Here is a 15,774-nt window from a genome sequence, read left to right as displayed (position 1 = left end):
CAAAGAGAGTCACCTGGCTGCCTACAGCTACCAGAGTCGCCCAAAGCGCATTTATCTCCAGGTCTGGGTTGAACATACACCAAGACAAGGAGGGATTTTTTTCCCCAAGGGGCGGAACCTGCAGCAATTTGGGCACCGAGTTTCAAGTTGCTTTTAGAAGGTTGGGGGGGGAGGCAGGTTTTAGAGGGGGCAGGAGGAGCTGCCCCTGCCATTAGGAGGACTGCTCAGTTCTTTCACTCACCCACCCCAAACCATGAAAAAGAGCACCACAAAACGGGTGGGGAAAGTGGGAAGATGCCAGAGGCAAAGCAGTCTGTCCCAGTAAAGGGTGTTGAGTCACCCAGCACACCCCACCAAAGTTTCCTTAACGTGGGAGGGGGGAATCTTTATGAAAATGCCTTAGGTTTGGATGACCGAAGGGCACATTTTGGAGAGGAGGTGATCACCTGCCCTTGGGTTTTTAGGCACTTCTCATTCGCACACCCCAAACAGGTACGAGTTAAAAGTCTTGCCCTAGATTGAGAGACGCAGGTGAGCTGGAGGGAGCCAAAATCTAAATAATCTTGGGGAGGAGGCACTCCAAGGGGGTGTGAGTATGGCTCCCTCCAGCTCTTAGCCCACTGCGCCCTCTCCAACAGCATAAGGAACCCTGGAGGCGGAGAAAATGGAAGCACCCTGGGTGGAAAAAACAAGAGCGAAGAAAACAAGGACATTAAGCTCCTCCGCTTAATTCCGCGGCAGCGTTAATGCAGATCAGCAAAAAGGGCTCCGTTGGCGGCCAGGGGGCCCCCCAACATTTGCGCCCTCCAAACCTCCGCGCCCCCCTCCCCGCTTGTGCTCCCCAAAACGCCAGGGTAGGTGGGACGGCGTCAATAAACTCCCTCTCTCCCCACCGAAACCCCCCCCCAACCTGCTGGGCCTGGGAGCCGAGCGTTTTACCGACGTAGGAACTTACAGAAGCTCCGCCGCTGCTTGAAAGGCCGGTCCGAAGGCATCTCGGCCGGGGATGGAAGGGGTGTGAGCCAAGAGCGCCGCGACTCAGCAGGGACAGCGGGATCTTCCCCGGGCTCCAAAGACCCCGCGGCTGGAGAGGGACGCGGCCGAGCTCCCCACAGCCGCCTGTGGCTGCCGGAGGAGGCCGCCTATTTAAGTCCTCGAAGGGCAGCAGGTGCCTCGCGGGCGGCAAGAGCCAGCCGACTGTCGCTGCTGCTGCTGCTGCTTCGTCGTCGCTGCCGCCGGCTGGGCGATCCTCGGCGCTTCCCGGAGCGGGCAAAGCAGCGGTGACTTCACCAGCAGCCTCCTTAAAGGGGAGGTGCGCGGCCCCGCCCCTTCTGCAGTGCGGCCTCCTTGCCAGGGACGCACCGCGGCCGGAGCCGGCAGTCCTCGGCGCTCTTTCCGCTCCAGACGCCCTGGCGTGGAGGCTGGGCTTCGCGGGGAAGGGAACAATGCAGGCTCGGGGAAGGGCGAGGAGCATGCACAGAGTGCTCCTTCCTCGGGCTCATGTTTTTAGGTGGCGCAGGCCTCGCTACGGAGGGAGCCTCGGGTCTCTCTTTTAAACTAGGAAGAGGCCCGTTCATCGAAGACTTAACCTCGGATTTCCCCTCCCCGCCAATCCTTCCTTACAGGCTCTGATAAACCACAAGAATAAATCAAAGCAGAAAGCCTCAAATTGCCTTCAGAGCAATCCATAAAGCTTTTCCCCTTCTCTTGATGATATAGCCATAGTGATGCCATGAACCCAGTAAAATGCCTCTGAATATGTACAGAGTGCCCTCTTCCTACTGAATAGTCCAAGGAGAATAACCTAATTATGTGAACAGGAATTCTGGGTCAGAAGGAGCTTTGAGGTTGAGCAGGGTCTCATATGCTTATTTATATTTTTATGAGCAGGTACCCAAAGGTGAGGGACGAGGGTGGCACTATGGTTTAAACCACAGAGCCTAGGACTTGCCGATTGGAAGGTTGGCGGTTCAAATCCCCACGACGGGGTGAGCTCCTGTTGTTCAGTCCCAGCTCCTGCCCACCTAGCAGTTTGAAAGCACGTCAAAGTGCAAGTAGATAAATAGTTACCACTCTGGCGGGAAGGTAAACAGCGTTTCCGTGCGCTGCTCTGGTTCGCCAGAAGCGGCTTAGTCATGCTGGCCACATGACCTGGAAGCTGTCTGTGGACAAACGCCAGCCCCCCCCGGCCTATAGAGTGAGATGAGCATACAACCCCAGAGTCGTCTACGACTGGGCCTAATGGTCAGGGGTACCTTTACCTTTATCCAAAGGTGGTGTTCTACCCTCATCCCACCATTTTATCCTCCCTACAACTCTGTGATGTAGGTTAGACAGTCCGGAGAGATCATGACTACTTGGCCAAGGTCACTCAATGAGCTTCATGGCTAAGAAATCCAGCATGGCTCCTTGTGGAATTTCCAGCAGCACCAGCTCCCATTGCAAAAACTTATAGGCCTCTTCACGTCTCTAAACGCAACTAGTCTCCTGCTTCTCTCTCTCTTTTTTAATTATAAGGGCTAGTTATACTGCAGCAGGGGTTGGGACCTTAAGTCCCTAGCACCAAATCTATTTGGACCTCAGGAGTCTCCCTAGGCCACAACCTGCTTCACACCCTCTTTGAGTGGTTTTACCTGGTTGAAATGCATCCTTGAACTCTGATAATGCCGGGATATAGAAAAGAGCCGAGTGCATGAAGAAACCAGCCTACTGTGCAATTGTAAAATTTACATGCATTGCACCCAGTGGCCATCGGTGCCTCCTGTGGAAGTGAGTTCCGTGGTTTATGTGCTGTGTAAAGAAGTAATTTCTTTTATCTGTCCTGAATCTTCCAACATTAAGCTTCCTAAGTTATAGTATTATGTATTTAGCATTATGAGAAAGGGAGGAAACTTTTCTATCTGCTTTCTCCAGGTCATGCGTAATTTTACAAACTTCTATCATGTCTTCCTTGCCTTTTCTCTAAACTTTGTTGTTGTTGTTTAGTCGTTTAGTCGTGTCCAACTCTTCGTGACCCCATGGGCCAGAGCACACCAGGCACTTCTGTCTTCCACTGCCTCCCGCAGTTTGGTCAGACTCATGTTTGTAGCTTCGAAGACACTATCCAACCATCTCGTCTTCTGTCGTCCCCTTCTCCTTGTGCCCTCCATCTTTCCCAACATCAGGGTCTTTTCCAGGGAGTCTTCTCTTCTCATGAGGTGGCCAAAGTATTGGAGCCTCAGCTTCACGATCTGTCCTTCCAGTGAGCACTCAGGGCTGATTTCCTTAAGAATGGATATGTTTGATCTTCTTGCAGTCCATGGGACTCTCAAGAGTCTCCTCCAGCACCATAATTCAAAAGCATCAATTCTTCTTGGACTTCCGGGTTAGCGCCATCGGCTAATGGCGGATTCCCTCCGAGCTCTGGACGGAATCGGCTCCGCAGGATCCGGGTCTTGCCGCTGCGGTGACGCGGGGACCCTCAGAAATCACAGGCGCTGAAGCCTGTGAACCTGGTGACTCGGCAGGCACCATTTGCGCCCCCCCGACCCGCGAAGGAGCCTTTTTAAAGGCTTCGGAACGGGGGACGGGGTGAGCGGCGCGGTGCTGAGAGTTGACTGCTTCTCCTGCGGAGTGAAGCTGCATGCCATGGTCGGAGAGCGCTGACTTCTTCTTGTGAACAATTGGACTCTAAAAGCAACAACCCGTGAGTAATACGGAAATTGGATTTGTAAAGAAAAATTTTTTTTGAATTAGGCACGATCGGGGAAGGCGCAAACAGGAAGTCCGTCTGCCCGTCTTATAAATAATCTAAAGCAAGGACTAGCTAACTAAGGTCGAGAGAATTTCTTCTTCTTTATTGGGTAAAAGACATTAATTTCACGATTTGGCAGTATAAGTAATTTCACTGGAGGATAAGAGCTAATTTTGAGAGCTGAAGTGCCACCCCCCCGGACCCGGGAGTGATCCGCGAGAGAGCCTGTTGAGGAGATATAGAAGAGTTTGACAGCTGTCAAATTAGCTGTCAAGAAGGAAAAAGAGAACTTTGTTTCTGCTGTCTCTGCTGGATATATTTGCTACAATTTGGTTATATTTTGTTGAAAACAAGGAAGAACTGATACAAACTAACTTGATTTTTGGATTTGAACTGGAACTGGAAGGAAGATAAAGTAACCAAAATCCCTCTAGAGGGGATTTTGGGACATTACAAGAATGGCTGAAGGAGGAAAAATTCAAGCTAAATTGGACAGAGTGTTTCTTCTCTTGGGAAAGTTACAAGGCCAAATTGATGTTTTGGCTACAAATGTTGCAACTCTGGACTTAACAGTAAACAAATTCATTGAATTTGATAAGGACTTGACTCATGAAGTCCATGCAGCTGGACAAGAAGAGAAACTTGAAAGATTTGAGAGTGTGGAGAAAGAGATATATGTTGTTTCTGAGGAAAAGGAAGGAGGAGATGTAATGTTGCAGATGACAAAGGAGAGCCAGAGGCCTGACATGATGGCTACAAAGGAGAATAAGTACTGGATGATGAAAATCTGTTTTGAATTGAAGATTGAAGAATGGAGAGATCTCCTTATGTGGAGATCTGAAGACCTATGGATTACAAATTTGATTAAGGTGAAAGTTGGAGCTTTTGGGACATTTGGACTTAAAAGGAGTAAGAAACAAGATTCGGGCTCCACTTTTAAGTATGGAGGTCTGGCTGGAAGAAATATGGACCCTATCGGGACAGAGCTTCTCCGAGATCTGGTGTTTAATATTAAGGACTACCAAAAAAACCAGCAGAGAGGAATTGAGAGAGAATTAAGAGCCTCGGACGTGAGGTCTCCAGGCTGATAGTAGACTAAGACTGATGGACATTTGTTGGGGATTGAAACCGGGAAAGGGTGGGGTGGGGTTTGGGAATCCAAAGGGTGCATAATTATAATCTGTTTTTTCTATTTTGTTTTGTTATTAGTATGAAAATTGGGGAATTCGTGGAAGGGAATTTGGGTCGACTTTAGAAAAAAGTTTTAAGAATGAGCACTGATGTTTAAATACTGATGTTTATAAGTTAAAATTGGTTTTTCTAAAATGAATTAAATATAAAAAGGTCAAAAATTGGGGACAAGAACTTGTTGAATTAACAATTTGAATTGGAATATAAGAAGGGGAGGTGTGGGGAAGTCAGGGAAATATGTTATTGAAAATAAGGATTGTAAACTTTATGTGTTTTTAACTTTTTTGTTTTTGTTTTTTTAATGTATAAAGGTGGAAAAACTCAATAAATATCTTTTAAAAAAACAAAAACAAAAGCATCAATTCTTCGGCGATCAGCCTTCTTTATGGTCCAGCTCTCACTTCCATACATCACTACTGGGAAAACCATAGCTTTTACTATACGGACCTTTGTTGGCAAGGTGATGTCTCTACTTTTTAAGATGCTGTCTAGGTTTGTCATTGCTTTCCTCCCAAGAAGCAGGCGTCTCTTAATTTTGTGGTTGCTGTCACCCTCTGCAGTGATCATGGAGCCCAAGAAAGTAAAATCTCTCACTGCCTCCATTTCTTCTCCTTCTATTTGCCAGGAGGTGATGGGACCAGTGGCCATGATCTTCGTTTTTTTGATGTTAAGCTTCAGACCATATTTTGCGCTCTCCTCTTTCACCCTCAATAAAAGGTTCTTTAATTCCTCCTCACTTTCTGCCATCAAGGTTGTGTCATCTGCATATCTGAGGTCTGATATGCAGACCTCAATGAGGTCTCTAAACTAAAAAGCCCCAAATGCTGCAACCCTTCTGAGAGTCGCTCCATCCACTTACCATTTTGGTTGCCCTTTTCTGAATCTTCTCCAACTCTCCCAATATCCTTTCTGAGGTGAGGCAACCAGAACCGTACAGAATTTTCCAAATTCAGTCACTCAAAATGCTCGGGAATACTGTGACAGCGTGGGTGATTTCAAGATACGCAAGACTTCCAATTTCTGTATTAAAAACTCAAGGCTACTGAAATCTTTAAAAATGAAAGATCACAGTCCAGAATTCTTCCATTCTTTTAATCAGTTTCAGAAGAAACAGCAACTTCCAAATTTAAATAAGTGTCAAAATAAAAAGGATGCAAAATAAAAACTAATATATGATTAGAAAGGTTTCAGACAACAGTCCTGTACAATTACATTTTCTGGAAAAAATCTTTGACACTTAAGTTAGCCTGATTTCATTGCTTTTCTTCTTCATCTAGTTATATATTAGTTATATGAAGATACTCCTTGAATCTACATTTAACAGTTAAAAACAGAATCTCAGACATTATTAATGTGGCACAAACAATTTCTAACAGCTTTTTTGGATGTTAAATAAAAATACATTTAAGTATAAGGAACTGAAGGTCATTTTGAGAGGATTTCACTCCGTTGGATTCTGAACGACAATCAGGAAATAGTCCTTATCTGCAAGGAAATAATAGAGGATTTATTTTTTTAAAAAAGTATTTTATTGTTAGTGCTAATTTACCGTAATCACATGCATTCTAGGCTCAGTTACAGATAGAACACTGTAAGAGTGGAAGTCTCACTTCTAGACCATGCCTTTCACAACTGGCCAGTAGTACCTAGACTATCTTATATACAAAGCACAAGAAATAGAAGAAGTTCAAGAGCTGTTCAGAAGACTTTGAAGTAAAATATAAATAGGACCAAGTTGCAAGATTGTGAAGGATATGTAAAACCCCCATCAGTGATAAAGTTCTTCAATGTTATTTGAATCTGGATAGGAAACCCATCTAAAACTCTTTCACCACTATTTAGAACCCACACTTTTCTGTATTTCCTATACAGGTGTACAAGATAAAGAGTGTATCCCATATAAAAGTTTAGATTTAGAGATAATGAAATTCCACTTTGGCATCCGAATGTACCAAGAAGAACTTTCCCTGTTTGTTTTACCTGGTGCAACCATGATTTCATTTTTCTTGGAGCGAATCCGCAAGAACGTGAGGTCATTCTGGGGATCAATATCTCGCACGGTCCCCCTTGCCTTCATTATTAAGTTGTGCATTAAGCCTGCATACTGCACTGTGGTGGGGTTATCCATGGTGCTTTTGATGGGAATGCCTGCAGGGTGCAAAATGATTCTGTGGTTACGTTAGGCTAAGACACGGTTTGATATGAGAAACTTAAGGGCCTAACCAGCCCTGTCTGCAGAAGGCCTGTACAAGGACTTCCGCTTGTGCCTACCATGTGACAGCAGTAAAGAAAGCTTACTTCTTTGCCACCACTGCACCCGCAAGTAGCCGTATGGCAAAGCTTTTCTGAGTGGCGAATGGGCTTTTGTCATCTGGCCAAGACAGTATTGCTCTGACACCCTCCTTTGCAATTCACTTTAGGGGGGGAAATCACTCGTATTCAAACAAAATTGGATACCACAGTTACCCCAAGTCCAATGGAAGTGCCTAGAACACTGCATCTTCCATCTAAACTGAATCCGTTTAGATTATTGCAGCCTGTGGATGTGGTCAAGCTGCTTGAAGAAGTGCAGCTGACCACCTGCCCGCTTGATGCTTGCCCATACTGGTTTCTTAGAGCTAGCCACAGGGAGTTGACTTGGTGGATACAGGAAGCGATGGATGCTTCACTGGAGAAAGGGCAAGTACCATCTGCCTTGAAGAAGGTGGTGGTGTGGTGTGTCACCTCCTTAAGAAGTCCTCCCCTTGGCCAATAAGTGTTAAACAACTATCACCCAGTGGCAGATATCCCCTTTTGGGACAAAGTTCTCGAGAAGGTGGCAGTGGTCCAGCTTCAGGAATGCTTGGAGGAAGCTGATTACTTGGAACCATTCCAGTCAGGCTTCAGGCCTGGTCATGGCACTGAAACTGCCTTGGTCGCCCTAGTTGCTGATGTTTGGTGGGAGAAAGAAGAGGGCAGTCTCCTCCATCTCTTGGCCACTTTCAGTACTGTTGATCACAGTATCCTTCTGGAGTTTTTCATGGAAGTAAGGGTTGGGGGAACTGTGCTTCAGAAATCTGACTACACACCTATTTGCCCTGGCCTTTTGACACCTGAGATGTATATTTTCAGGACCCACCTAATTTTTTTGAGATTGTAAGTTGTTTTTAATGTTGTGTTTTCATTGTTGTAACCTGCTCTGGGATCTTACAGTAAAGGGCAGGTAATTACGGTGAAGTTCTCCACCACTGTTAATAGGGTCTTGTGGATCACAAGTAACATTTTAGAAACAGGCACACAGGCGGACATTCAACAGTATTACACCATCCCAATTAGTAGAGAAAGACGCAAAATTAATTGGCCACAAGCACTGCTAAATTCATCAAAGGTACAGCACATTCTTAAAGATATATACCATTCCTTTTGATTTCACTGGGTCTTACTCCCATATAAACATGCATAGGATAGTAGCCTTAGCATCACAGCAGACATCTTTAACATGCAAGTGGGTTTGTCTAACCCAAGTGTGTTATGTAGCCCATGGAAAACTCTGTCTGGCTCCTGGAATTCTCCCCAGATTGTACAACCCTTTTCCAAGCCACACCCCTCACTGGCTCCATTCCACACCTGGAATATTTCTGCCTGGCGAGAATGTATCCCTGAGTTCTGATAATGCATCTTCCTTGCCTGGATGAAGGCTAAAGAAACCAGTATACTGTGCAAAGGTAAAATCTACATTCATTGCTCCACCCACTTTTCCCTCTGGCCCCATTCATCACAGCATGTGACGGTTCACATATACTTAATAAAACAAAAACAAACTAATAACCCCCTCCCACACAAGAACATTTATTATTAAATTCATTGCACAATCAGGATAAATTTAGTATGTCAATAGAGCATCAGGGCCTAAAAGAGTGGCTTTCGCCAACAACAACCGTAATTGCACAATACCTTCTGAATTAACAATGATGATTCCTTGGACCCCCTTTTGACTCTGAATTCGCTTAAGGGTTTCTTCTACCTCAGCCTGGAAGAAAAAGAAAATATGAAAGCCTATCTTGAAAGATGCAATTCCCCCCCCCCAATAATGCTGTGTAATAAGACATCTTGAAAGACTGGAGGGGTAAGAGGATTCGGACAGTTACGTCTCATGCTCTAAACACAGAAGCACAGCTCTCTCCAGCACCACCATATCATCAAAGTCTGCTTAAGCTTTTCTTAAGGCCACAATTTTCCTCCCATCATCTGGTAATAAGTCCTGGGAAGCCAGAAACTGGTTCCGCTTATCCGTTTCAGTGGCTTTGCTTATCAGGCTCAGCCGTTACACAAGGCAGTGCGATGATAGGGGTGAAATCCTGGCGCATCTTGCACAGAAGTCTCCCCCTCTCATGTTACAACAAAGGCCTCTTCACACATCACTTCCTATATGGAAATCATCTTTATGCTGGAAAATATCTTGCAGAATGCAACCTGGGAAGCACAGTGAAAATATTTAAATGCTGCTATGGCAAGCCAAGATGTGTCATTTAAAAGGTTTCATGGTTCAGCAGCAATGGCATGTAGACAATTCTAAGAGGTAGGTTAGGGTCAGAAACAGACTGGTTCAAGGTCACCCAGTGAACTTCGTAACTAAGTGGGGAACTGAACTCTGATTTCCCAGGCCCTGGTCATACAAACACACATCCCCCACATATATATTTAAATGTTATTTTTTGTTTTGTTTAGGCATGTCTACCTAGATAAGGATTTTTATTACACATAAAAGTGCTGAATTTGCCCAAATTTTAATAAGTCTTCTGTCTTCTTGATTTTAACATTTGATTTTGCTTTTTTAAAATATGCGTGTTTTATTGTTTTGTCTAAATTACTTAGAGTTATAGTAATCATGTTAAACACACACACACACCAATATATATATATATACACACACACACACACCCACCCACCCACCCACCCACCCACCCACCTGCAACTCAGAATAATGCAATGCATCTGATAATGTGGACTTATACTATAATATACTATACTATATAATATACTATAATAAATTAGTTAGGTCTTTCAGGTGCCATGATACACTTGTTATTTTGACAAAACTATGTCAAAGGTACCCACCAGAGGTTTCTGCCTGCAGATAATTTTGCCTAGACAAGGCCAGACCTGTTATTAGGGAGACTACTTTATCTCTGCAGCCAGGAGGGCCATGACCACAACCACATGGAGAGGCACCAGTGATTAAGGAAACAAGTAAAGTGGCTTGGAGCAATCAAAATCCACAGCAGAAAATCCAAACTAGACAAGTCCTGACCATGATCAAGTAAAAAATGTTTAGTTCTATATGCAATCTGAATATGTGCTAACAGGCCCTTTGCCCTATGCTCAACCATAAAATTAGGTTATATATTTTTCAAACTTCTGCAAACCTGGCAGGGAAGGGGGAAAGGGTTCCCTGCAGAGGCTGCTGCTTCCCCTCTTCATTGTCAGTTTTGGCTACAATGCTAGCAGCATTCAGCTCATGAGTTTGCTATTATAGTGGAAGTGATAGGGGAACACAAGGTTCAATATCATACTTAAAATGTATGGTGTGCCCACACTTGAAATACCGTATTTACTCGAATCTAATGCTCACCTTTTTTGGCCAAATTATGCTGTGGAAATTAAGGTGTGCATTAGATTTGATGGCATATTTACATTTGCCAGCATTTTTTTTGTTTTTGTTTCAAAGTTCTGAACATTGAGGTGTGCATTAGATTTGATGGTGCATTAGACTCGAGTAAATATGGTACATGAGGCCACCACCATGCTGGAACTGTAAAGGTTTGACCAGTGGCTGCCTGGATGGCTGACTGCTTGGGAAGGACATGTTGACAGTCTTGGACTCCATGATGGAGAAAAGGTGGACTATGAATGCAAATCTATATGCACCATGGAACACCCATGCATTGCCTTCTATATACATGGCCAACAGGCAATAGTAATGCAATACTGTGTATTTCTGTATTTGGTGTGCTTATTCTATATGATTTATGCTGTATTTATGATGCTCTATTATGTTCTGTCACATTATTGCCGTTTGTAAGCCGCTTTGGGATTCATCTGAATGAAAAGCAGTACAGAAATATAATAAATTAATCAATCAATTCAAGAACATATGACAAGCTCTACTGGATCAGAAACCAATGACCTATTTAGTTCAGCATCCTGTTCTCACAGTGGTCAATGAGATGTCTCAACAGGAAGCCTGCAAATAAACCTGAGCACTCAGCACTCTCCACACTTGTGATTCCCAGGAACTGGCATTCAGAGGCACGCTGCCTCTGACAGTACAGGAAGAACATACCTGCTGTTGCTAGTGGGCCATGGATAGGGTCTTTTAAGTTTAGTTGTACTGTACACAGGACTTAGGAAGCAACCCACATGCATCATCTTACAAATAGTTTTGGGTGCCAACAGCATGCTTTGGAGAGACCTTTTGACGCAAAGGAGAGCTAAAGTGATTTTAATAATATATACATGCAGCAGTCCCGAATCTAGACATTTTGCAAAATTCTATACAAAGTACACTGAAGGGCCAAATGTTGTGCAGGGGCAAAAGTCGTGGGTTTGTACACTAGGAGCCACAAACGCAGACCCCACTCTGCCAACAAATACAATGCAACAGAAAGCCACTCTGTCAGCGGACCCTGCCTCATTGTGATGTTGCAGGGAAAAAAATGAGCTCCCGGGAGTGCAAAATGTATCAAGCAGGAATGCATGCAGGTGAGAGCGTTGCGCATCATGAGCAGTGCGCCTGTTCTTATAAGGGACCAGAAAGATGGTCACATCACGGAGACGGGGATGATGCTGTAAACAATGCAAGAGGCCCCGAAATCCGCGTGCCAAGAGGACGGCCGTGGAAATGCACGCGATCAGAGAGAAGCTGAACAGCAAAAGAAAAAAGCTGGTGAATGCAATGGGCCCCTCAGCCACATCCTTTGATCCCGGACCCCGGGGCGCGCAGGAGCTGGCCGGGTGTGGCACATCACAAGGCGGCAGCGGAGTCTGCTCCGGACTTTTCCAAAGAGCTGCCCAGGAAGTCTCCACTGGTCACCCGAAACCCACCCAGGAAGTCTCCTCTTTTCTGCGACGGGGAGAATTCGGCAGAAGCAGACCGCCCACCGCCCTTCACTCACCATCTTGCAGAGAGAGAGGGAGATCAATGCCTTCCCTGGGAGGTACCCACAAGCTGGCACCCGAGCCCCGTCACAGTGAGCGCGCGCGCCTGCGCCCCAGTCTCACCCCGCAGGGCGAGCCGCGTCCTTAGCCAATCGTTAGAGAGGGAAGGCGGGTTCCTAAGTTTAGGGACCGGGTGTCATTTCCTACACCGCCCTCTTGTAGGAAAATATATTCTATGGGGGTGGGGGGGAGTGGGGGTGGCGGCTATGAATCGTTGCTTTGGAAGGCTCTGCACAAACACAGAATGGGTGTTTGCAACTTCGCCTATGAAGGAGGAAAATGCGTAATGCTGGGCGGTCCAGCAGCTCAAACAGAGGCATCGGTGGCATAAGCTGTTCTCTCAAGGGGGAGAAAACTGAGCGTAATTTCAGAGCTGAGACCCAGGTTCAAATGCCTACTCGTTTGAAGCCCACGGGATGGTGCTTGGGGACACTCGCTCTCCTCGCGGTGGCTAAAATAGGAATTGGATGGGGAAGGAGTTTGCTACCTGGGTCCTTCTGGGGGATGTAGAGGTAGGTAGGTAGGTAGGTAGAAAGGAAGGAAGGAAGGAAGGAAGGAAGGAAGGAAGGAAGGAAAGAAAGAAAGAAAGAAAGAAAGAAAGAAAGAAAGAAAGGAAGGAAGGAAGGAGAGAGAGAGAGAGAGAGAGAGAGAAAGAAAGAAAGAAAGAAAGAAAGAAAGAAAGAAAGAAAGAAGTAATTTAGTGTTTGAACATAAGATTGGCTTAAAAGAGAACAAGCATTATGGAACATTTTCAAAGCACGCTTAAAAGCAGGTGGGGTGGAGAGGGTGCTTGACAAATTTCGCCTGGGAGATAGTCTTGATGCCACTGTCAAAGGGTGGGGTGTGGGCTGCTTCCGGTATTCAAAACCATCCAAGTTTTAACAAACGCAGTCCTTGGGAAAAACGAGACCCCAAATCGTTTAAGTGATCTGTGACTTTTCAGCTGTCACTGGGCTGCTGGGATTGAAGGGACACAGGACTTTAGGGAGGGGTGCAGGTTACCCAACCCTGGATTAGGGCTTGAGAAAGATCAATACCAACCCCTTCAATTTATCCAGGAAACACACTGGCACCAGTGATTTTCTTAATTGAGAAAAGGCTGATAAAAGGTCTGCAAACCACCCACCCTCATTCTCTCACTCAAATTCCTGCTTAGCTACAGGTCAGAGTTAAGGGCAAGGTTGGGTGGCAGGGAATGGTAACACCCCCATGTACATGTTCTGTACCTAGAAATCACCACGAAGCTTACTGGTATCACCACCACCAGCAGCAGCAGCAGCAGCAGCAGCAGCGGAGCCGCAGCAGAGCAGGTATACTTTTGCCATCTCTCCCTGATCTGCGTTTGCTGCTGCTCTCTGCAAGGAAGTGGGCAGCCACTGGATCATGGAGGACAGGTTCCCACCCCTGATTTGCAATAGCTGGCCTGGACACCAGGCTTCTAGCTGGGGTGGGGAGATCAAATATAAAACCAAACAAATCACAGGGTTGACATAGCTGACTTCTGGGTTAGGTTGTGTTGGTATTTGAGGTTTTGTTTTGTTTCATCTGCTGGTTAGGGGTGGAAGTATGATTTTTCTTTCACTTTTAGTGCATTGCCAAAGTTTTCTATCACAATTATAGGGGGCTGTGTGGTTTTTAACATGCCGTATGAGATGTCTGTTTTGTATCAGTTCTCCCTTATGATATAATGTATTTATGTGTATATCTTCCCATGTAGGTCATTTGAAAGCCTTTTAAAAAACAAGTGACTATAATGTTTAATAAATAACCATGCTTAGCCTCATTCTGTAAATGTGTTGTTTTGCATGAGGTCTTGCTTCCTCATTAACTCCTCTCAGTTTTAATAGCACAACATGCTATTTTAGTGCATGGATGGCTAACCTGTGGACTTCTAGAAATGGCTTTGCTCCAGCTCCCATCATCCCTGGCAGTGCTGGATGGGGCTGCTGGGAGTTTGAGCCCAACAAAATCTAAAAGGCCCCAGGATAGTCACCACTGATTTAGCAGAGGGCACACAATTGCTGGCTTTTTGACACTACTGTATTCAAGTGCTATTCTGCCATCTAGTGACGTGGCCAGGAAATACATGTCTATACCAGTAACAGAAAAATTCCTAACAAATGTCACTAAAATGCAGTTACCTGAGGACTAGGACTTGCAGTAATGTAGAAGTTTTGGATATGGGAAGTCCATCAATATAAATGGGTTTCCTCAGTTATAATTGGATGCAACACTTTGACCCATTTGTGATCAACGACAGTGAGAGCATAGCATACGCAAAAGCTTTAGTCATCCAAACAGGAAGCCTATGATTGATGTGCGACAATATTTCCTGGTACTGGTTTGTTACATTACAATACCTCCACCTCACAATGGCAACCTAGGCTAAGACTAGTTCACTAAGGAGTCAACAGGATAGGAGAGAATTACAATTGTGCAGACAGCTACAAGGTGTGTGTTCAAAGTCCATGAAGCACATACATGTCAGTGTGAAATAAAAGAGAAACTTTAACCTAGAGGAAGCATATGTGATGTGAAATTCGCCCCTTTGGTAAAAACATAAATAAAAATAAACCCAACATTTCATATAACATACATAATTCCATTTAAGTGACGATTAGAGTGAATGTACGTTGCTCAGTGACAGCTGTTGCATTGTTTAAGGCTTTCAAGAGAAACATTTCACACCATATAAGGAATGACAACCACCACCAGCTTTTCAGTACTTTTATAAAAGTTTGACTTGGTGAGAGACTTTTACAGTTACCTGAGTATTTGAAATTACAGTTCAAGGAAAATTTAACAATGGGATTCCAGTACAGTATTTTACAATCCAGTGCCTCTGATCCCAGTTCATAAACTAGTTAGCTAGGGCACATATACATAACAATGATTCCAGGGGGCAAAGGGGGGACGACGTGACAGACCATCACAAAAGGAGCTGGAGATACCAATGCACTGAATGGAGCTTCAATTCAAACCCCAATGTAGTTTGTATTTATGATGAATATGAATCAAGAGCTCTACACAATGAAAATGGCTGATCATGAAACCTTACACACTAAAAACTGGAAATGTAAATTCCATACAACCTATCCTGAGCTTTCCAGAAAGATAAGGCTTAGAAAAAATTAAGATCTGTAGGTTGAAGTACGTACTTTCATAAGGCAAAAATTCAAATAACTGATTAATGTTTCCAGTCAGATTGTGATGTTATCACATGCATGCAGCAGAATGTGGTTGTTATTGCTGTCCACATGCTGTTGAAGCTGTTTGAAGCAGAGAAGTCTTAATATTTGCAGAAAGGACTTGTTGCAATCCAATTCATTTCAGTCCGTCGCCCATCAAACCAAACTGTGCTTCCACAAGTCTCCCAGGTTCCCACAATGAGAAGAGTGCGCCGACTGCTCAAATTACTTTTTATTATTGCAACATTACATGGCATAAAAATAACAGAATTTAGAATTTACAATGCAAAGGGACTTTAAAAGCAAGTTTTCATTCTGATCTTAGAAATATTGCAAGCATAATGCTTAACAACAAATCTCTTTTAACAATACTTCATGGTCAAGATTCCATTTCTTAAATATCCTCAGTTTTGAGTGTTCAAAATACTTTCTTGTGCTTGGGATATCCAGCCCCCATTACCCATG

At 44.6% G+C, this 15,774-nt stretch overlaps 2 protein-coding genes across 2 annotated transcripts in view; both read right to left on the bottom strand.

Moving 5' to 3' along the window:
* Window positions 1–1,333, bottom strand: part of MAP1LC3A (microtubule associated protein 1 light chain 3 alpha) — a 38,789-nt gene extending 37,456 nt beyond the window's left edge. Inside the window, exon 1 of the mRNA XM_053393973.1 lies at window positions 956–1,333. Within this exon, the coding sequence (XP_053249948.1) occupies window positions 956–995 (40 nt within the window). The 5' untranslated portion in view covers window positions 996–1,333. The remainder of the gene's footprint in view (window positions 1–955) is intronic.
* Window positions 1,334–6,002: 4,669 nt separating this feature from the next.
* Window positions 6,003–12,202, bottom strand: DYNLRB1 (dynein light chain roadblock-type 1). The gene is made up of 4 exons (XM_053393956.1): window positions 12,079–12,202; window positions 8,858–8,933; window positions 6,905–7,072; window positions 6,003–6,409 (listed from the first exon to the last, which is right to left on the bottom strand). The coding sequence occupies exons 1-4, from the start codon at window positions 12,079–12,081 to the stop codon at window positions 6,366–6,368; spliced, it is 291 nt and encodes a 96-aa protein (XP_053249931.1). The 5' UTR covers window positions 12,082–12,202; the 3' UTR covers window positions 6,003–6,365.
* Window positions 12,203–15,774: the final 3,572 nt, after the last annotated feature.

This window comes from Podarcis raffonei, chromosome 6 (assembly GCF_027172205.1).
Source record: "Podarcis raffonei isolate rPodRaf1 chromosome 6, rPodRaf1.pri, whole genome shotgun sequence".
Taxonomy (NCBI): domain Eukaryota; kingdom Metazoa; phylum Chordata; class Lepidosauria; order Squamata; family Lacertidae; genus Podarcis; species Podarcis raffonei.
The sequence above is the reverse complement of the archived record's forward strand: the minus strand, read 5'-3'. Positions and strand labels throughout refer to the sequence as shown.